This window comes from Capricornis sumatraensis, chromosome 3 (assembly GCF_032405125.1).
Source record: "Capricornis sumatraensis isolate serow.1 chromosome 3, serow.2, whole genome shotgun sequence".
In the NCBI taxonomy this organism is placed as follows: Eukaryota; Metazoa; Chordata; class Mammalia; order Artiodactyla; family Bovidae; genus Capricornis; species Capricornis sumatraensis.
In genome coordinates, this window is record NC_091071.1 from 42,459,089 (window position 1) to 42,482,430 (window position 23,342).

Sequence of the window (23,342 nt, forward strand, 5' to 3'; positions counted from 1 at the left end):
TTTGTATGTAAATCATCTTCTTACCTCTGTTTGTAAACATGTTTAAAGAATGGGCCCAGGCGTACATTTTTAGATTGTGATGACACAGCCGTTCTGGATTGTATAAGTAACAAATGTAACTTTTACTTTTTCAGCGGCACATTATAAAAGCCAGCAAGAGATGTGTTCAGGTCATGGTGCGATATTTATTATGCAGCTGGTATCTCGGTAGACAAAGACAGCATGTCTCTTTACATGTGGGTTCTACCTTTAATTTACTTGTACAATTCATTGTTATCATTCTATTTTCCTATTAATCTTTTGTGAACTTACCGAATATGTGACAAAGTATGTACAGTCTACTTTTGAACTATTTTTATCACAGGATTATTTATTGCTTTCTTTCAATCAAGTGCTGAAGCAAAATTTCCCAGGGCCAATAAACAGTGCAGAGGGTAAGCTGTACTCTCACTGAGAACAGACCAGAGCTGGTAATGGGACCCCGAGTCATCACACGGACATTGTGTTAAGAGAAATGGACGGATACAATGGAAAGGCCAGAAGGCGGAAGCGTAGGTGTCCCCAGAGGACGACCGACGGAGTGTTCATACCCTTGGCTCCGGAGACAAGAGGCTCCATCACTTCAGCATCTGTGGGGACAGGGCCCCTCTGCTGCTGAGGCGCGGGCAGCGGGCCGAGGGTGGGAACACAGTGCAGGTGTCGAGGCTCACTGTCAGTCCCAGGGCGGGGGAGCCGAGGGCCACCCTGACGCGGACCCGAATGATGCACTAGGGAGTGTGTGTGTGCACACTTGTGTGTGGGAGCTGTTCATGTTATGTTAGTCAACAGTCTATTATTCATATATCCATAGAAACAAGAATGTAGCAAGGGGAGGTGGGAGGGAGATTCAAGAGGGATGGGACATATGTACACCTACGGGTAATTCAGGTTGATGTATGGCAGAAATCAAGCAATACTGCACAAAATTATCTTTAAGTTAAAAAGAACATAGCAAGGTGGTCAGGAAAGTATGAAAAAAAGATTTCTCATAGAGATTTATCCTCAACTCCATGTACATCTGGGAGCAGGCTGTCCACCATCATCAGAGCTTCCCCCAGCATCAGGCCCTCCCCCAGCATCAGCTGCTAGTCCAGCATCAGATGTGCCCCCCAGCACCAGGCCTGAGTCCAGAATCAGACCATCCCCCAGCATCAGGCCTTTCCCAAGCATCAGGCCCTCCTCCAGCATCAGACACCTCCTCAGCATCAGGCTCTAGTCCACCATCACATCCTAGTCCAGCATCAGGCCCTCCCCCACCCTCAGACCCTCCCCCACCCTCCGAACCTTTCCCAGTTATCAGGCCCCTCACCTCCAATATGAGGTGTGGCAGCCCCACTTGTCTGATGCTCCTGAACACACTCAGGCAGCCCCAGAGCAGCAGGACAATAGCTCTTGTAGGACGTGCATCTTTAGGAATCACCTGCGGAGCAGCAGCAGCTGGGGTTTGTCCAGGCCAAGGAGAGGCAAAGAGAGGCACATGTGCAGGAGGCACTGGAGGCTGTGGGCAGGTTCCCCAGCTCTGCTTCCTCCCCGTGCGGCCTTTGCTCTCCTGCTCCCACGGCGCTGTCCTTCCAGATTCAAGGTCTCCTTGACATCTCAAGCCTAAGTCCTGAGTCGCGTCCCAGTCCAGCGTGGCAGAGGGCTGGGAACACCCAAGCTCAAGGGCTGAAAGGATCCCAGGGGGAGAGCCAGGCCCCAGTGGGTGGCAGGGCAGGGGATGAGGGTGGCCGCCCATAGAGGGCCCGCAGCAGCACTGGAAGGAGAGCAGTGATGCCTTAGCTCACACGGGGACGCCGCCCAGCCTGGCACTCAGAGATGTTACTGCCAGCAGCTCTGGGGACGCGGGAAGCCCGGTGAGTGACATCACACCACCCGGGCCATGTGGGTGGGCACTGCTGACCATGGCCTCGGTTTTCATTCCGGTTCCAACTGTCCCTCCAAGGGCTGACGGGCCCCTCTTCCGAATGGCGCAGGTGTTTCCTTTATGTGGGTGACCGCATTCCTGCCTGTCTCTGTCGGCGCTGTTGGCGCTCATCCTGTGTCTTTGTCTTTACAACCTGTGCTTGCTGCTCTCCCAGTTTACCTTGGGAGCAGCCCGGATTTTCTGCATTTCTAGTTGTCAGCATCCACTGGGGCTTTCCAGGTGGTGCCAGGGGTAAAGATCCTGCCTGCCAATGCAACAGATAACAGAGATGTGGGTTCGATCCCTGGGTCGACAAGATGCCCTGGAGGAGGGCATGGCAACCCACTCCAGTATTCTTGCCTGGAGAATCCCATGGACACAGGAGCTAGTGGGCTACAGTCCCTGGGGTCGCAAAGAGTCAGACACGACTGAAGCAGGGGAGCACACACTCAGGTTTTAGTTCAGTCGCTCAGTTGTGTCCGACTCTTTGCCACTCCGTGGACTGCAGCACTCCAGGCTTTCCTGTCCTTCACTAGCTCCTGGAGTTTGCTCCAACTCATGTCCATTGAATCATCATGCCACAGAACCGTCTCATTCCTGCTGCATCCGCCAGAGAGGTGGCTGGGGCTCGGGAGAGTGCCTGGGCCCGCTGCAGGGGTGTGAACCTGCCCTCACCGCTCCCTGACCGCCGATCGTCACTGCGTCCTCCTCTGTAAATCGGGAGGGGGCAGCACCTGCTTGGTAAGGGGCACACACAGCATCTGGTATAGAATCAATGCACCATCCATCTCAGCATTGTATTTATTAATAATAGGGATAGCATTTAATAACCTGCTCTTTTTCCCTCTTGCCACTTAACTGTGCTCCAGACCACATCTGCTCCATTTGCCCGTGTACATCCCACACCCAGCACAAACAAGACTCAACACATTTGTGGCTGAAGAGGCAGGAACATACCCTGTCCTCAAGGAGATGAAGCCAAGCGAGATGAAGGCCTAATGATAACCTTGTGTGATGAGGGGACCCCAGGAGGACCTGTGTGGCTGTGGAGTGGGGTGGGGTGCATGGGAAGAACCCATGATGAGCTCCTGGGGAAGGTGGCAGGAAGGAGGGTGGGCTGTTCATTGTCGGGTGTCCACAGATTGCATTTCACCCCTCACTGATGAGCACTTAGGCCGCTTCGAAACACGTGTCACTGTTAGGAGGAAACAATCATTGCCCAGCTCCTACTCAATCAAATTCGTAGAATATGTTTCTAGCATTGGAGTACAATCATCTGCTGTATTCATTCCATGCTCCGTTCATCCACCCATCCAGCCAGACATCTCTTCATCCATCCACCCACTCACTAATCCATCCCTCCATCCATCCACGCATCCACTCACTAACTCATCCGATCATCTCAGACCCACTGACAAGACAGACGCCTCCTTCGCTCCTGCTCCCAGGAGGACCCCCAGCGTGAGTGACAGGAGCCTCGTGGGGACAACGGGGGAGACACAGAAGGGACATGCCTGCAGGCCTCCTCCCTCTGAACAGGGAATCACCCACCTGGTGCTAACGCCTCCTTGCCAGGGTGCTCAGGCCGGCCCTTTTCCTTCCTATGAAACCAGCGGCTTATGGAGGACTTGATGCCCTTCTTCTTTGGAGCTTTGTGCAGCGAGTCCTGCCTGCTGGTGCTGCTGCTGGGCTTGTTCCTGGGGTTGTCCTCAGAGCCTGTTGAGCTTTGGGGAGAGAAAATGACCTTTAACTGGCAACCTCATGCAAACACACACCCCTCCACAAGAGCTACTGAGAGAAACGGACATCCAGCAACACCCGCGCCTCAACCTCGCAGCAGACAGTGGAGTCTCCTTCACCAAACAAGTTCCAAACGAGCAATTCAGGCTCCTGGACACAGACAACCACCCCGGGAACCTGAGATTCTCTGCCTTGAGCTCTCCCCTGAGGAGGGCTTCACTCCAGGCCAGCTGGAGCAGAGGGCGCCCCAACCTTTCCTCAGGGTCGCTGCTTGGCAGGTGACAACACTTCAGGAGAAGGCAAGCTCCCCTGCTCTGGGCGGTTTGCCCCTGCCTCCTGCAGGGTGACCGGCCCCGGCCGTTGCAGGAGAGTGATGCTCACCATGCAGGGCTGCTGGTCAGGTGACCACACGTGCCCTCCATCGCGTGCTGCCTGGCTCAGGACGGGAGCTCAGGTGGTGGTCTGAATGACAGTGTCAGTCACAGGAGGGGACAGAGTCTCCTGAGACGAGACCCCTGAGGAAACAGGAGGGACTCTCAAGAGCGAACCCGAGAGGTACGGGGCCGTCACCGTCGGGAACATGCCCCAGGCTGGGCAGACCTCTCTCAAGAGCAGGAAGAAAGCTCCCACAGGAGTCAATCTCTAGAGAAGGACATTTTCTAAAATCACTGAGGTCACTGAGCTCTTCTTCCACAGCACCTGAAGTTCACCACTAAACACAGGCACTGAACCCAATGGTATTTCTTTAAAATTATCCTTGCAACTCTTTCAAGACAGGAGGTGCAGGGCTCCTGAAACTGACGATGCGCACACAGGCCGCTTACTTGTGGGCGTCCCTGATGTCCTCTTGGTTGGCTGTGCGCAGCGACCCCGTGTGCAGGCGGTCTAGCCGTAGGGACCGCGTCGTGGCCAGGGTCGAGGTTTTATATTTGATAGCAGTCTCGTCATCTTCTACCTTTTCCCGTAAAGCTGGCAGCTGAGGGAGTGAGGTAAGTGTAACACTGGCTAACAATAGAGTGTTTTGAAAATGGCAATCACACAGGCTTTACATTATAACCAGAATCTTATCTGAAAATCTATTAGCTATGCTTTCCCACAATTACAAAAAAACCCCTTGTTCTAGCTTAATGCCACCTTAAGGACTGTCTTGTTCAAGAGAAGTGGGGCTACGGGGCAGCGAGAGCATTTGACTGAGTGCAGAGACCCTGGACGGGAGCCTCCCTGCAGGCAGGCTCCGCCCTCCCTGGATCCAGTGACTAGATGGCCCTGCCCGGCAGGACAGCAGAGCGACGCCGGCCCCGTGAACCCTGCATGGCATGAACTGCCCTGATGAAAGGACTGTGCTCATCGCCAGATGCTGCTCAGAAGCACCACAGCGAGAGTACAAAACCTCTCAGCAAAGCCGTCCAGACCTTTCTGTTTGAAGGAGCAAAAGATACAGCTTGTGCCACCACCCAAGATCATTTGGAGAGATGATACAGGTTACTGGAACCCATGACAACAAGAGAAACACAGAAAAGGTACCTAAACCCTCCACGCGAACACCATGCGCCTGGATCACATTTCTCGGTAACAGACAGACTGGGGGCCACCCACTGAAGTACTTACACGCAGTTCGAGGGTCATTCACTCAGAGCGGTTTCCATAAAGCACCCCCAGGTCTTCACTACGAGATGATCCTGTATCACCCTAGAGGGTCGGAGGTTCAAGAGGGAGGAGATATATGGGTACCTATGGCTGATTCATGTTGGGGTTTGACAGAAAAGAAAATTCTGTAAAGCAGTTATCTTTGAATTAACAAAAAAACTAATAAGAACACAAAAAGAAGGTGATCTCTCCTGGACTCCCAGCTTTTCTGCTGGTCCTGGGTGTGAGGACAGGAAGGACAGTGTAGGGAACAGATTAACCCCTCAGGGTCCAGACAGGTCTCACTGATACATCTGGGTGTGTGGTTAAGCCAGGGGAAGTTTTAGGAGACATGCATGGCATGTATTTTTATAAACAAGCAGTGCGTTGTTTTAACCAACTAACCTGTGCCTTTTCAGTGGGATTCTGTAAAGAATACTGGTCCCGTGCAGCCCCACAGGAGCTTGGTGACAACAAAGTGACTTAGTGCAAAATACAGCTGAACTCGTTTAACAGCAGCTGAATAAGCTGGGCAGCCTCCCCTATGCTCTATCAAGAACCCTCAGACAACAGAAGGCTACAAAGGCTAGAAATTATCCACATGGAACTGAACAGGGATCAATCTCAAATTCAAGTTAAAATAAGCATTTCTAAAAATCAGAAAACAACGAACAGAGCAGGGAAGTGACGCACCTGGGTTGACTATGGACGCAGTGGAGACAAACACCTGCCTCAAGGTCAGGGACCACACCAGCCCCTTACCCCGGGCCTCCTCCTGAGCAAGGCCTCTGGGTCTGCAGCCTGGCTGCCCTCCCCCAGGATGCGAGCCTCCCCACTGGTGCCCATTGGCCAGGATGCGCAGCACTGTGTCCACTTAACAGGAGGGCAAAGCAGGCCACAGAGCGGGCAAGCGGCACACCCAGGTCACCAACCCCAGGGGGACGGCGCTGCTCTGCTGTGCCCAGCAGTAGGGCTCCCGGGCACTGAGCTGCCTGAACTGGAGCGCAGCTGCCCCAGTCCTTCGGGAAGGCCCAGGAGTGCTCGGTCAGCGGGCTGGGAGAAGGACAGGGACAAGGAAGGACAGCCCGTGGGGCAGTGGACTCCAACAACAGGGGCTCATCCAAGTGACACGATAGGAGAGGCAGCGAGCTCCCTCCTGAGGCTCCCTCCATCAGGGATGCCGTGATGGACATGAGAGCCTCTGGAGGAAAGCGCGCTGGATGGCACCATGGTTAAGTGTCCAGGCTCTGATCAGACCAGTCCACACCGCGCGGCTGGGTATGAGAGCCTGGGCAAGGTGCCCGGCCTCGCTAAGCCTCAGTGTCCATGTCTCTTGAATGGGGATAGCAGCAGCCTGGACCTCACCTGGGGATGAGATGACAGACGCAGAAAGCATGTGCCCAGGGCACAGAGTCTCCTGCACACTGCGACCCACCATCATTAAATTGGCTTCCCGCAAATCTAACATCTATGGCTCTTATTCAGTCATTTCTTGTAAGAAAACACTAAGCGGAAATTCCATGGTGCTCCAGAGGTTAAGAGTTGGCATATTCATTGTTGGGACACTGGTCCGATCTCTGGCTGTGGAACTAAGATCCCATAAGCTGTGCAGCATGGCCAAAAACATAAGTAAAGAAAATTTTAAAAATAATAAATAATACTATGTCTATTATAAACAACCATGAGATGATCAGAAGGCAAACAAGTGGGAGAAAGGCAAAGTGTTACAACTGTTTGTATCAGCACAGTTTAAGTGGTGGGTGAGTTTCATTACTTCCATTAAAACGTCAGTTATTCACCAGGACATAACCACATGGTGTTCATTCACGTTAAACCGTAAGGACTCTTTAATACTTCACAGAGAAAGAAAGGCCTGCTAAATTACTAAATAGTTTACCTTTCGACGCCACTTCCTTAAATCACTAGGCTGATAGATGCATGCAAAGAAATGGAGAGAAACCAGATTCACTGCGACTTTGAAGCTAAAATTTCAAGCATCCGAATAGGCAAATACAGGAAAGCAAAAATGAGGGCAAACTTGTAAGTGACATGAAGATTTAGAGAACACGTGACTGGAAACAGAACAGTTTTTGACCACAGAAGTTAAATAAGCTATTCAAGATTTACTAGAGAAACACTAGAAATTATTACTCAGGAAGATACAATTCTATCACATCATCATGATTTATTAAAGCACAGGATTCCGTACAACAAAGGCCCTTAACAATTGTCTATTCTCAGGCAAACTTCTCTATAATTAGTTTCCCTTAATAAAAAACATCTTATACTTTAAATTAGTAAATGAACTGATGAGGAAGTTACCATAATACCTATTTTAACATTGAACAAATCTAACCACCTCTTGGACATTAATGTAAAATCCTGACATAGAATTTGATTTAAAACTTCTCAAAATAAATTCATTAAAACAGGTTCCTGTGAAAATATGTAAGAATGAAAGCTACCATAATAGCAGGTGCAGTCTTTACATTTTATTAACCGTAAAAGATACTTTTCTAAAGAGTCTAATAGAGACATTAACTGTGCAAAAGCTGATGAGATTTACACTCTTAAATACAAGCACCAACACAGAAAGGAGATTGTGTCAGCTCAGTTCAGATCAGTCGCTGAGTCGTGTCCGACTCTTTGCAACCCCATGAATCACAGCACTCCAGGCCTCCCTGTCCATCACCAACTCCTGGAGTTCACCCAAACTCATGTCCATTGAGTCGGTGATGCCATCCAGCCATCTCATCCTCTGTTGTCCCCTTCTCCTCCTGCCCCCAATCCCTCCCAGCATCAGAGTCTTTTCCAATGAGCCAACTCTTCACATGAGGTGGCCAAAGTACTGGAGTTTCAGCTTTAGCATCAGTCCTTCCAATAAACACCCGGGACTGATCTCCTTTAGGACGGACTGGTTGGATCTCCTTGCAGTCCAAGGGACTCTCAAGAGTCTTCTCCAACACCACAGTTCAAAAGCATCAATTCTTTGGCGCTCACCTTTCTTCACAGTCCAAATTTCATATCCATACATGACCACTGGAAAAACCATAGCCTTGACTAGATGGACCTTTGTTGGCAAAGTAATGTCTCTGCTTTTCAATATGCTATCTAGGTTGGTCATAATTTTCCTTCCAAGGAATAAACGTCTTAATTTCATGGCTGCAATCACCATCTGCAGTGATTGTGGAGCCCCCCAAAATAAAGTCTGACACTGTTTCCACTGCTTCCCCATCTATTTCCCATAAAGTGATTGGACCAGATGCCATGATCCTCGTTTTCTGAATGGTAGAGCTTTAAGCCAACTTTTTCACTCTCCTCTTTCACTTTCATCAAGAGGCTTTTTGTTCCTGTTCACTTTTGCCAGAAGGTGTCATCTGCATATCTAAAAGTCCATTAATTCTACACTTAAGAGGATCATTTCTTTATGTCAGCACAATCTCATTTATGAATTATACATGATATGCCGTTTAGGATCCATCTACATTATGCTTGTAACTGCATGCTACTGCTGCTGCTGCTGCTAAGTTGCTTCAGTCGTATCTGACTCTGTGCGACCCCATGGACTGCTGCCTACCATGCTCCTCTGTCCATGGGATTTTCAAGCAAGAATACTGGAGTGGGTTGCCATTGCCTTCCCCTGTAACTGCATAGTGATACACCAATTCAACTTACTGCTATGGGGGAAAAACACCATTTAATGAGACATGAAGACAAAGCACAGACCCGACTAAGGGCACACACGCTGTGGACCACAGCACAGCCATGACCAGAGCAAGTGGGGGGACGGGGGAGGGGAGATGGATGGGTAAACTACAGCCTCGTGGGCGGGGGAGGGGTCAGGATTGATGACAGCTAAGCAGACAACAGGATGAGACAGGAAATCTAAACCAATGATGAAAGCAGACACACCGCCAGAGAACTCCAACAGCGAGGAAGACATACAGAACTGTTTTTTAACAAATACTCGGAAAGAAATTAAGCATGAAACCACAGAGAAATCCTCAAAGAACTTTAAATATAAACTAATTAGCCAATGATGCAAATTATAAAAACGGTGTGTCAAAAGACCATAAAATGGACTAGTTCCCACTTCACAGGCCACTAAAAGGATTCAAGGTTAATTTAATGATAACCTGCCTAACAATGCAGCCGACATGAAATGGGTGGTACCAGAAAAAAGTGATAATACATGTCCAGTTACAAAGCAGAGTGTTGTACACGTGATTTCATGGGATAACAATGTACTCACAAAACCCAAGCTAAACATGCAAGAAAGCTGGAACATGTGCTTTAGAACCGCACACTCTGTAACCAAAAGCCCTAGGTCGTCATCCCATTTTTAGACTCAGAAAAGTGAGGCAGCCCAACCTCTTCCCTGGGGCCCTGAGGCACCGGGCTCTTAACCTGGTTTCACACGCAGAGCTGGCCTGAGCCCACGGCCGGGTCCATCAGCAAGCAGACCATGGAGATTCTTGGTTTTGTTCCCATCGCATGCCCTGCACCCTGCAGCCAGGCAGCCCCAATGGAACATGTGCTGCACGGCTTTCCCACGCCACGAGGGCTGCCTATGGTTACTTTCACGAAGCAGTCTGCTCCCTGAGAACAGAAACTTCCCTGCAGCTGCTGTGCCCAGCACAGGCCAGGCCCAGCGTTACAGAGGCAGGCTCTGGCTGAGTTCACGAAGATGTGCTAAGCCTGTGGTCCAAATATCAAGACTAATTCGTTGCTGTGCCATTGTGGAATGATTAAAGACTAGGCAGTTTAAAAAAGTGTAGATCTCTGAGTGCAGCAAATGTACCCAATTTTCTCCTAGGTAAAAAGAGAAAAACCAAAAAACAAACAAAATAAAGAAAACCCATGTCCTGGGGGAAGGATGGACAGGGAGGAGGCAGACACATACCAGAGTCATGATGCCCAGCTGGTCTCCCTCCTGCGCCGGGCAGTGCCCCCTCCTTCTGGGCTTGGGCAGGGGCGGGCAGGAGCTGGCATCTGAGGAGCTGGCAAGCAGGTTGAGGGAGCTCACCGATTTATAACGACGGAGGCTGCCTAAGCTCCCCCTGTCCTCCCTGCTCTCAGTGTCCTCGGCCCACTGCTCCATGTTCTCCTCCTCTTCCTCCATCAACCTAAAATAGAATAAAACCCGTCACCTGCCTTTGTCAGCAGAGGAACCTGTCTGAACAACAAATTGGGCTGGCATTCTATGTCACGATTAACAAATTCCAGAAACAGTTGCTCAATTAACATCTCAAGAAAAGGTTCAACTTTTCCTCTTTTGAATATTCTCAAACTTAGAATAACTTAGCATTGAGTCTTAGGAACTGGCCCCTGATAATTCAAGCTTGATTTCACGTCTTTCCTCTAACATTCTGAAGGGACCCTGGTGGCGACGCTCTTCCTGTGAGGAGATACCTGATGCTGACAACCTTTACCTCCCCCGCTCTCAGGGCAGAGATGCACGTCAGTGCCACAAGTCTTTTCCACTGGGAATCAGGAACTTGGTACAATCAAAACAGCAATTCGCGAACAAGCTGGAGTTTGTAAACACAAGTCTCCAGACCAGATGAAGTGCTGAGTTGATCTTTCTTGTTTTATTTTTACGTAAGGTTGAATATGTACAAACACATCACTAGATGAAGTTCTGCGCCAGCTTTGTGTGAGTTTCTGGATTCATGTCAATGTGCTGCATTAACCTAGAATTCACGGTTTCTGCTCTTCTCCCCTAAGTGTGTCATGGATGATTTTATATAGCAGGTTAAATACATGATGATGCAAATAAAATGATTTTCAAATTAAAATACAAGATTCTTACAGGAAGTAAACTCTCCAGCTTCACTTCCACTTATACATCTTGAAACGTTTTCAATGTTGGGAACAAGTTGAGGACAGAATGTACCATTTACATCAAGTCAACCTGTCACATAAGGAAAAATCACTTTTACTTGACAACTTGCTGTAAAAATAAAATATTAATATATAACCGTCCCACATTTCCTGCGGGGACATGGAAAGACCATCTTTCTGATCTCATCTGTGCTCAAACACGGCCCACAAAACCGTCTGTCTCGCCGTCAAATGGGCAGGCAGCACCACCTGCGTTTGCTGGTTGTCCCATTCACCCCCTGCCTTTTTCCCGGCCCCCCGCACTCGGCGGACAGAAATGGGCACCTTGGCCTGGGCTGACGTGATAACAGTCTGAGCAGCAGCCTCTGCCTGGTCCTGTGCAGGGTCATCGGCCTGCGGCCACTCTGAACATGGACTCGGGACACGGGCATAGCTGTGTGGGTGTGGCACCAGGCAGGCCTTGGGGCCCCCAGCCACCCGGCTGCACCCAGACCCAAGGTCCCCTGCTCACCACGAGGCCGGCCTTTGGATTCTATCCCGTTTTGTACATTGTTATAACTGCCAAGACGGTGTCTAAAGAAAACATCTTAAATATACTGATGAGATGAGAAAAACTCAAACACACGTCCTTGGACCACTGTCTTACAACAAGCCAATCTTCACACTGTTTATTAAGTTAAAAATGAAAATGCACATCTGAGTGGGAATTTGCAAACCCCAAAACCTGAGCTTTTCTGTTCCAGGTGGCCTTTCACCAGAAAGTGGTGGGCTCCGAGGGACACAGAAGGGTGCATGGGCCCCAGCGGAAACCGCCTCAGCACCTCACCCACCCTGGGGCTCAGAGCTGAGGGGGGACACCCCACAACACACCGGACAGAACGCCCCAGCTGAGCGAGCTCTATTATCAAGGGCAATCTCAAAACTGAAAATTCTTGAAGCAGACCTGAGGTCAGGTTTCTTACTATGGAACACTCAGACTTCCCTAGGAGAAGGCAGCTCCTCAGAGAAATCGAGTTTCCAGGGAGCTGAGTTTGGGATCACCCACCTGATCTCTTCGTTGATGGTGTCCAGCTGCTTCTGTAGCCTCACACTCAGAGTCCTGGCATCAGCCTGCCCGCTGGGCGACAGATGAGTGACCGAGCTGAAGAGGGTGACCCTGTCGCCCTCACCGTCAGACACGCCCTCATCACTCTGGAAAGCCTGGGCCATGTCAGCCAGCACGCTGGCTTGCTGTGCGCGCTCCCAGTCCTGCTCATTCATGGTCTGCACCTGGGCATGAGAGGACCACGTCTCGTAAGCGACATTCAGGGCAGCTCAAGGCTATCAGAAACTGAACCCAATTTTACATGGAAGCCCTGACTGTGGATAAATGTGGATAAACAAAAAAATGGAATCAGAGTAAACAAATAAGTAAAGACAGCAAAACTCCACCTGGAAAAACTCAACTCGAAACTGAAAACACAACATAAAAAGAAAATACATGGTGATGCTATCCATCCCGAATATCACCAGGTGATTAGAGTCAGAATTTGTCTTCTCCTGGACAAAGGGGTACTGAAGACATCCTGCAGCCCTGAGCCACAAGGCTAGTTTACTAGTCATTAAAAATAAGCCAGGTGGGTGGGTCCTCAATCAGAAAGAGAAAGAACACCTGATGCCCACCACTAGAGCCTTCATTCTTTTTTAAATGAAAGGATTCAAAGGACAAACCCTTAACTGAAATTACAGGATGACTGATTAAGCTTACCTCTTTATGTGTGGCACCTAATTCTTCTAACAAACTACACCTTTCGAGCGCTACCCGTAACCGTGCTCTCAACTCAAATCAAAGGGGCTGAGTCACCGTGTGTTGATGTGTGTATATACGTTAGTACAATTCTTAGTGTATACTGACCCTAATACATGGATATTGTAACAGAATACCTTTAATGTCTCTCACTGATCTTAACGTCAAGAAAATCTGCTTGTTAACAGCTTTAAATTCTAAGCTTGAGAGAACAAAATGTTATCCTAAATTAATTCTATTACCCAGTTTTTCACTGCAAGTTGATATACAGAATATAATAAATCTTGAGACATTCATACCAACTAATACTTTTTAACTGGGGGCTTCCCAGGTGGCTCAGTGGTAAAGAATCCGCCTGCCAATGCAAGAGGACAGGATCGATCCCTGGGTCGGGAAGATACCATGGAGTAGAAGATGGCCACCCACTCCAGTATTCATGCCTGGGAAGCCCCATGAACAGAGGAGCATGGTGGGCTACAGTCCACAGGGTTGGAAAGATTCAGACATGACTGAGCATGTACGCAGGCAACGCTTTTTAACCATATAAAACTCTGACTTCTTACAGAAAAAAAAATGTATATACCAGAATTCAAGAAGCTCAAAAGTCAACGAGTTACATAAATAAGTGCATCACCCACCGAACAAGGCAGTAAGTGTACAAATCAAGGACGGCCAGGGGGCTGGTACATTCTCATCCAGGGCCTTGTGGTGCTCAAACAGCAATTTCAGCGCCCTGAGCACCTCCACCTCGCTGGTCATGCTGGCTGGGGACTGCGCCTGCTGCTTGCCCGCTGTCATCCACTGGGATGGCGCATACCGGGAAACCAGGAACTCCAGGTGGTCCAGCAGCAGCTGCAGGCCAAGGCCAAAGGAGCACCTTCAACTTCATGCTTGAATTCAGGCCCGATAACTCCTGTCAGCCTCACGCTATAGCCAGAAACATGTTAAGGCACATCGGAATCCCGCCAGTTCAGTCGAAATTTAGAGTGGACTTCCCCAGGGGCCCGGCAGTTAAGACTCCACACTTCTGCAGGGGTCACGGGTTTTAATCTCTGGTCGGGGAACTAAGATCCCACACAAAGTGTAGTGTGGACAAAAATCTAAGAGAACTCCCCCCTCAAATGTACTAAAATTACATTAGCTCTCATCATAAATTTGAAACAAGATATGAAAACCCCAAACTCATCCACCCAGGTCTGCTCAGTGGGAAGATGTGAAAAATGACTTGAAAATCAGACAGAGGTTAAGTACAGCAACATGGAGGCTAGCGGTGACCCATGCGGGGCAAATGTCAACACGTGAGAATCCCCATTCTGACCCTGATGTTGTTGATTTTGGCCTTGAGCACTGATATTTCTTCTTCTCGTCTCCGAAGTTGCTCCTGAAGTAGTTGTATATTCTTCTTCTCCTAAAAAACAAAGAAATGAGAAACTAAATGCAAACATAAATTAAAAAGACAGTGAGACTGTGAAGCCTGGCCCTGTCAAGTCTCTCCAGGCTCCACACAAAGGCTCTCCTAGCCCCTCCAGAGAAGAGGGGCTCCACTGACCCCAAGACCACACAGACCACTACAACTCAGACCGGCCTTCAGCCTCCCCCTCGACCTGGCAGGCACACGGTAGGGGAGAACCTGGAATCCAAGCTTGCCTTCTCAAGGCCCAGGACGTCTGAGAAGCTTTCCAAAAGATAAACCTAACAACAAAGTGGATAAAGAGATTCTTAAATGACACACAGACCAGTGACCTAGAGCCACTGGGGAGAAGGAAGAAAAAAGGGAAGCCATCAGGCAGATGGCACCCCAAGGCCATCTGTTAGCCTGACTCCATGGAAGCCACCCAGTCATTCAATCAACTGGTTAAAATGTAAAATTGATGTTATATGTATTTTGCCACAATTTGCGTGCACGCGGAGCTGTTCACGTGGTGAACTTGCTCAAGCTGAACCACATGTTCTTCTATTTTTCTTTGCAGAAATTAAAAAATCCTGGGCTACGTATCCCCTACTACATACTGAGTGTTCAGCACCCAGAACAGTGCCCAGCACTTTTAAGAGGCATGTAGTAGACATGTGTAGCTATGAGGGTATATGTCATACACAGAAGCAGTAGGTACCCGTGATTAAAATACTGGACCCACTGCTCTGTGCTTTGGAAGATGGGAGATGTTAAGGGGCTTAGAGTTTCTGCGTCAAGGACTGACTCTCTAGCTCGATCCTCATGCCCCAGAGTCTCCTCCAGCCAGTGTATCCTTCCTTTGGAAGAAGGGAGATGTTAAGGGGCTTAGCGTTTCTGCGTCAAGGACTGACTCGATAGCTCAGTCCACGTGCCCCAGAGACTCCTCCAGCCAGTGTTTCCCTTCTTGTGCGGCCCCGCCCACCCTCCACGCAGCACCTGCACAGCCTCTTACAAGGTAAACTGCTGGGGTCAATGCTGCGCACTAAGGCCAAAGCACCCTGGCTGGCAGGACCCACAGCCATGCTAATGAAATGAAACACAACCCCGAAACTTCGCCCGGTGAGGGCCAATCCAACGGGCCCAGCTGCGGGCTGCTCTCACCTCAGGCCACTCTCCTTCCAGGACTTGGGCGGAGGCCAAGTTCTTTCTTGTCTTGGCCTCTGCCTTGGGGTTGCAGCACTGGAATAACACCACAGGCGGGCCCTTCGGTGACCCATCCTCGCGGATGGGGGCAGCCCCCCACTCGGGGGCAACCATTTTTCACAGGAGGATACCTCGGCTCCCGAGCTAGCACCACCGATCTCTCACTACGACCACCACTATTCACACTACGACCACCGCTCTCACACACACCGCTCTCACACTAGGACCACTGCTCTCACACTATGACCACCCGCACCGCTGTCTCAAGGAGAAATGGCACCAAGGCTCTGCCTCCAGCACGTCTCCCAGGAGCCTGGAACCGGAACCCGCTCAGTCACAAGGGGATCCGTGGTAACAGGGGTCTGGGCTCAGGCCCACTGTCAAGGGTGCAGAGAAGGGGGAGGGGCTGCCAAAAAGACGACAGGGGAGTGTGGGGTGTGGGAGAAGGAAGGCGGTGCCCACGGCTCAGGCCCCCTGTAAAACATGACCCTGCAAGGTACTGGGTCACAGTCGAACCGACCAGTATAAACTGCTTCAGAAACCACCACCCCTGGGAATGAACACGTCTTCTAAGCGGGCTTCTGCCCCCTCTAACCCCCAAACAACCCTCCAATGAGGCTACCGAAAGGCACCCCTGAAGTCAAGGGTGTCCCCAGATCCCACCCGGCTGAGGAGGACTCACCAGGCTAGCTGCCCCTCACTCTCACCCTGAGCTCCCTGTCAGACTCCCTCACTCGAGCTAAGCAAGGGCTTGACCAACCTCACTCCAGGCACCTAAAATGAACCCACAGTGGGTACAGGGGTTCATTCAACCTGGTGCGAACTCGTCCTCTAAACTTCGATCCTTGTCTACCAGATGACTCTGCCCCGTTGGGGCTGCACGGTGGAGGTTCAGGGGTGTCCCTGCCTCGAGCTGCAACAGCCAGCGCCTCCCAGACCCTGCCAGATGCTCCCCACCCTCCATCCCCGAGTCTCCCACCCCTCTCTTGGCCCCACTCTCACCCTCGTGGCTCTCCACTCACCAGGGCACAGGCCCCAGTGCTCCTGGCTCAGCCCGGACCTCTGCTGTCACTTGAGGGCGTCGGTCCCCAGGGTGCTTGGGGTCCTATATCCACTCATCTCAGTGATTACACACTCTGGGAGAGACAGAGTGCAGTTTGGGGTCCCGCCCGCAGTTCACCCTGAACACGTTCTCTGTTGTTTGCTTTATCTATTGGAGTTCTCTGAGATGTCTTTTTAAAACCTCAACTGTTGCTTTTAAAAAGACCATAAAGCCACTGTGCTCAACGTTAAGAATAAAATCTTCAGTTTCAACCTTAAAGTGAAACTGGAGGGAAGACTAAAAGCAGTCATTTTTTCAAACTGAAAAAGAAAACCCACATGTGACCATGTCCCAGAACACAGGTCACGTCACCCCTCCCTCCTCAGCCTTCTCCACCACCAGCAGCCCATCATCGCAAGGCCTTCCCTGGGCCAGCAGGGGCAAGGGAAGAGGGCAGACTGGCTCCTCTGTCTCCAGGCCGCGTGGGCCGCTTGCTCCACCTCCTTCCCAAGTTCATGTGGCACTGAAATAGCCCGGGCAAGCTGGGGGTTCTGATCAGAAACACAACCGTGGGTACCAAGCAAGGACCCCTGGTTCTTGTTTTCCTCAGTATCAAATAACCTTAATTAATACAATTACTGGGCCTGTTACATGTGGCTTCAGATGACAGAAGACCCCCATGGTGTTCCCACTTCCAGTGACAGATGCAAGTAGCTTGCAGGTCAGCCTACCAAGAGGTAGAAAAGCGAAATACGGTTTAAAAGAGGTCCTTAGGCAGCCACAATCCAAGATTTCAAACAAAAGGGAAGCCCAGTGAGGGAGCTAGAGACTGAGAGGGCCACTCCTTCCCTTGGGGCATCTGAGCAAAGCCCACTCTGCGAAGAAAAGGCAGGGAAAAAGTCAAGCAGAGGGGGCTGGCTAACAGCTCTGGACGGTTCCTTGGGCTGGGGAGACAAAAATTCGAGCGCAGGCCTGATGAGTCAGTCCGGATGTCAGAAAACGTACCCAACACTCTGCCCAAACCGGCTGAGCACTGAGTATCACTCACCTCGTAGTGTTCAGGAGACAGACGGTGGGCTTTAGGACCTGCCGAGAAGGGAGGCACCCCAGGCTTCCAGACCCAGACACTGGAAAGCTCCTCCCTGGGGTCAGGGGAGAAGGTGGGTGATGGCTGCTGAGACTGAGTTTACAAGGACAACCCCCCCCCCCCCCCCCCCCCGCCCAGCCTCAAGTCCCTCAGGTCCTGAGTGAACAGACAGCTCTGTCCCCACTGGAGGTCTGCATCAGAGGAAACTCTGGTGAAGGCAGCATCACTCAGAACCTCTAGGGTTTTCCAAACATAATGTCCAACAGGCAACCAAAAAATCAAAAGAGGGTGTAACAACAAACAGGACCAAGAGAAAAGAACTGAACCAGATCCAGAGGCATCAGATGTGTATCAGCATATCAGAGAATGCTAGAGGTATCAGATGGAAACCTCACCAGTTCAAAAATATACTGGACAAAAGGAAACATTTCTGAGAATCAAAACCGACTCTAGAACTTTACAATAACAGTGACTGGATTTAAGAACTCAGTCTTTGGGCTTAACATCAGATTGGACGTAGCTGAAGAGAGGATCAGTGAACTGAAGGATGGATCGGTTAAAACATATATATATGAGGGAAAAAGTATAGAATATATTGAAGGAGCCTGTCGTTACACTACGTTGTTAAAAACTGTCAATGGGGACCCTCATGGTGGAGAAAAGACAGAAAGGGGACTAAGAAATGCCTCCAGGGGTTGAAACTAGAGCCTCTTAATGAAAGTGGAAGGGGAGAGTGAAAAAGCTGGCATAAAACTCAACATTAAAAAAATGAAGATCATGGCATCTGGCCCCATCACTTCGTGGCAAATAAATGGGGAAACAATGGAAACAGTGACAAACTTTATTTTCTTGGGCTCCAAAACTACTGCAGATGGTGAAAAAAAGATCCTTGCTCCTTGGAAGGAAAGCTATGACAAACCTAGACAGCATATTAAAAAGCAGAGACATAACTTTGCCAACACAGATTCATTTAGTCAGAGCTATGGTTTTTCCAGTAGTCATGTATGGATGTGAGAGTTGGCCCATGAAGAAGGCTGAATGCCAAAGAATCAATGCTTCTGAACTGGGGAGTTGGAGAAGACTCTTGAGAGCCCCATGGACTGCTAGGAGATCCAATCAGTCAATCCTAATGCAAATCAGTCCTGAATATTCATTGGAAAGACTGATGCTGAAGCTCCAATAGTTTCGCCACCTGATGCGAAGGACTGACTCATTGGAAAAGAACCTGATGATGGGGAAGACTGAAGGCAGGAGGAGAAGGGGACGACAGAGGATGAGCTGGTTGGATGGCATCACCGACTCGATGGACATGAGCTTGAGCAAGCTCCGGGAGTTGGTAATGGACAGGGAAGCCTGGCATGCTGCAGTCCGTGGGGATGCAAGGGGTCAGACACTGAGCGACTGAACTGACTGACAGGGACAGTGGCAAGAGTTGGTTCAAGGATCAGACCAGTGACTCAAAAATGAAAACCATACATTTGTTTCAGCAGCTCTGTGGGTGCCTAAGGCCAAAAAAAAATGTTCAAGTGCTCAGAGCAAAAACTTTCCCAGAACAAGGAAGTCAGAAGATCATGGACTGGCATCTGTAAAATGCTGAAAAGCAAATAACCACCAACGTGGAATTCTATACCCAACAAAAACACTCTTCAAACGTGAAAGCAAAATAAAGACTTTTAGGGCAAATGGAAATAAGACAACTCATCACCCACACACATGAACTAAAGAAAATATTAAGGCAGTGCTTTGGGAAAAAGAAAAGTAGTCTCTGACGGAAATATAAAAAACAAGACCAACAGTGAGGTAACTGTGAGGGTAAATGTTAACTCTACAAAACAGTGATGTTAACGCCAAAAATATATCTAACAGTTTAAAGGAGAACAGTGACAAGGAGGAAGCAGCCGTGTCAGGGAGGCAGTAAGAGTACTAAGTTAGGCTTGAATGTAAAACACACGCTGTGTCTGTGAATGTGAACCCAACAACCTGGCAGAGGAGCCCAGAACTAGAGAAACACCTCATAATTCTCAAAGAAGGCAAGAGCAAAGAACACAGACTAGATGGGACAAACAGAAAACACACAGCAACTGGGTGTCTACACACTGAATATCAACATTATAAACAGAGCAAATACTCTCATTAAAAGATAAATGGCAAACTGATTCCAATGAAAACTATACGCTCTTCACAGAGGCCCATGTTAAGATGGAAGGTCTTTAAGACAGGTGAAAGTAAAAGATACCCAAGCCAACCAGGACAGAAAACTGATGTGGCAACATCACTGTCAAATAGTGTCTAAAGAAAGAAGCATCTCTAGCGATAAATGGAGCATCTCATACTGATACAAGTGCAGTCTAACAAGAAGATGAGGATTCTAAATTTGAGTGTACCTGATAACATGACCTCAAAATATCAATACATAAATACTGACAGAAATAGAAAAGGAGTAACAGCCGAGTTCATAATCCCAGTGGGAGACGTTAAAGACACATCTCTCGTGGAACTGGGCCCCGTGGTTCATAGTCACCTGCAGCCATGAAGTACCTGAAATGCGGCTGGCTCTACAATGAGATGCGCTGCAAGCCTGAAACACACATTGGATATTAAAGACTTGGCGTGAAAAAAAGAACGTGAACTATTTCATTAGGTTTTATCATGTTGATTACACACTGAAATGATAATATTTGGGGTGTGTTAAAATAAAATATATTACAGGTAATTTCACCTACTTCTGCTTTTACTCAGCGTGGCTACCGGAGTCTGAATTACATGAGTGACAAACCTGATGTAACTGATACACACGGAACATTGCGTTCCCACGGATACATGTTATTTTCAAGAGCCCAAGGAACATATGACAAAAAGAATATATATTGGGCCATTAGGAAAGCTCGAATTATTTCAAAGGACTGAAACAATGCAGGGTATACCTAGGGATTGCAATTGGCTGATGGTTTATGGGCCCTCAAACTTCACCCCGCACGTGGTGATGATCCTAGGAGGCAGGCACTCTGGGAGGGGTCAGGCCAGGAGGGAATGGGCTCCCGTGCTGCGAGGACAGGGAGAAGCAGCAGGCAGTCTAGGAACCAGGAAACAGGCCTCACCAGACGTGGCACCTGCTGGTGATCTTGGGACTCCCCAGCCTCCAGGCCTACAAGAAACAACTTTCTGTTGTTTATCAGCTAGTCTACGGGTTTTGTAACAGTAGCCCAAAAGAGACAAAGATGGGGCTCTTCGATAGTGAAGGACAGGGAAGCCTGGCGTGCTGCAGTTCACAGGTCACAAAGAGTCCGACACAACTTGATGAATGACCACCACCACCACCACCACCAGTTTATCTGAGTTAAGACTAAAACGGAACTCATGGCTTAAGCTATTTAGTCTGTTTAGCAGAGGCCAAAATGACTTGTATATTTTAAAGTATTTATCCAAAAGTGCCCCTTGGTAGCATTTTGCAGCCTGTACATAATAGTATCAATACTTTGAAAATAAATTTAATAGTCTATACTTCTAAAATAGAATATTTCAAAATATTTTCCTGTAAGAGACTTAGAATAATTTCTCTGTAACTCTCCCTCTTTCCCTCTATTACAGGCACTGAACAATTTTGCGGAAAAATCAGTTTGGTGCTAGGAAGTCACAGGCAGGATACTTACCACTTTAAACATTAGTAGCAGGAACCGAAAAAGATTAGTAGTATATACTATATATTTATAGAGAATTATTTGCTGCCATTCATGTTGGAAGAGTAGAACATACCCATTTCCTTATGGTCCTTTCATAAACAATGCTGATTCCTTTTGGTATTGTCCAGTGAAGGGGAAACACTGTTATCAGAAAATGAAGCTAAAATCGTAAGTTAGATAGGATGCTATTATTCTATTTTAGTATGTTTCTGAATCAAGATTAGATAAACAACAGATGGGCTGCCTTCTGTGGCTGAAAATAGAAATAATGGGTTTTTTGTTTGTTTTCCACACAAAGAATTTTTTTTTAAATTCTACAAATGCCTCTACTGTGAACTTGACAGTCTTGGCTAAGCTGCTTCTATTACCGTAACACATTTCTATTATTGAAACACAGGTTCTAGTATCAAAATTCTTCGGGACATAGATAATTGGATTAGATGGATGAAAGAGGAAAAAACAAATGGGGAAACTTTAGGAAAGGTACACATGTTCTTTTGAAAATCAATGTTTAAAAGACAAAATGATGATTCTAATATAGAACATAAAAACAATTCTTTTTTAAACCTCAGGAATTATGTACTTGCAACAACAGAATAATGAAATTTTTCTTTGTGCATGGCATTCTAGTAAGAGGCTGAACTTTATTTTCTCATTTAATCTTCACAGCCACCTATGAGGTAGATATTACTGTATTTAACATATTATTCCCTATATTTACATGAGGAAACGGAGACTCAAAATGTTACAGACGGGACTTTAAATCCCATGTTTTTAATAAATATGTTAAATATGAATGGCTTTCTAGAAATATCTTCAAACTTTGAAATGTTTAACTCTTTCATAAAGTGCTTTGAGCCTCTAGGTAGCCCCTAAACAAATAGAAGGAAATACTTTAAAAGGAAAAAAAACAAAAAACAAAAAACAACAACTAAGTACCTGGAAAATTACTGTTACTTAAATAATACATAAGATGACACATATTCTAGGAATAAACTTTACTGATTTTAAACTGTAAACTATACATTATTCTGAAATCTCAAGCTATAGATCATGACCAACTCTTTTCAGACATTAAATAGTACCTTCTCAAGAATTATTTAACACACATTTTTAAAAAAGTGTTCTTGCAGAAAACAGTTGGTGTAAAGCATTTTAAAATCCAATAGTGAATTCCTGTTTTCAGCAAGGACATTCATTTTAAAGATTTTAAAATACTTTACACAAGCCCACTTTTCTTCAACTCAGGGACTTAAATACATGCAACTTACTTGAAACCCAACTGGGTATTTTGAAACAATGTGATCTACTACCGCAAACAATTTTCAAATGTTTGAAAGTTTCATTAATATGAGAAATGACACTGATAGAAACCCCACCGATAGTCACGTGAACATTTATTCAAATATTACGTTCTCCAAGACACCTGAGGAGGCTACTTCAAGGATAACATCATTGCTTAATACATTTTAAAAGCCTCTCATTAGGAATTATCATCAAAACTTGACAAGCATTCTTTGAGGCATGCTCAGTAACAGTAAATCGTATTCAATTATGTATGGATATTACTTCAAATAGGAATTCAATAGCTCTCGGCTCAGTTTACAAGTCTAACATTCCTCTCAAGTAAAATCCTGAAGGAAAACTAACACTATAATTCTACTGTTTGAGTTTCATTCACATGAGGTACCCAGAGCAGTCACATTCATAGAGAAATAAAGTAGAACAATGGTTGCCAAAGGCCAGGAGACAGGGAGAAATGGAGAATTGCAGAATTTCGGTTTGAAAAGATGAAATTTCTCTCTCTTTACTTCAAAGATACCATGACAGAGGATTTTTACAGGATGAAATACCGACTCTTTCAAAGAGCAGACAGTCCCTATTCATTGTAAAAACTGTTTCAAAGAACAGGCGGAAAAGACCTCACTTTATGAAGCTGTTACATCCTTGACACCAGAAAGGAAAAATATGTGGCAAGAAAAGAAAAACTAGTACTATC

The 23,342-nt window shown here is 47.6% G+C and overlaps 1 protein-coding gene across 1 annotated transcript; it reads right to left on the bottom strand.

The window, feature by feature from the left end:
- Positions 1-617: 617 nt before the first annotated feature.
- Positions 618-15,648, bottom strand: LOC138076224 (liprin-alpha-1-like). Its single transcript, XM_068968437.1, has 10 exons — positions 15,493-15,648; positions 14,257-14,346; positions 13,626-13,790; positions 12,198-12,421; positions 10,212-10,434; positions 7,206-7,235; positions 4,507-4,658; positions 3,494-3,666; positions 2,618-2,652; positions 618-767 (listed from the first exon to the last, which is right to left on the bottom strand). The coding sequence occupies exons 1-10, from the start codon at positions 15,646-15,648 to the stop codon at positions 618-620; spliced, it is 1,398 nt and encodes a 465-aa protein (XP_068824538.1).
- Positions 15,649-23,342: the final 7,694 nt, after the last annotated feature.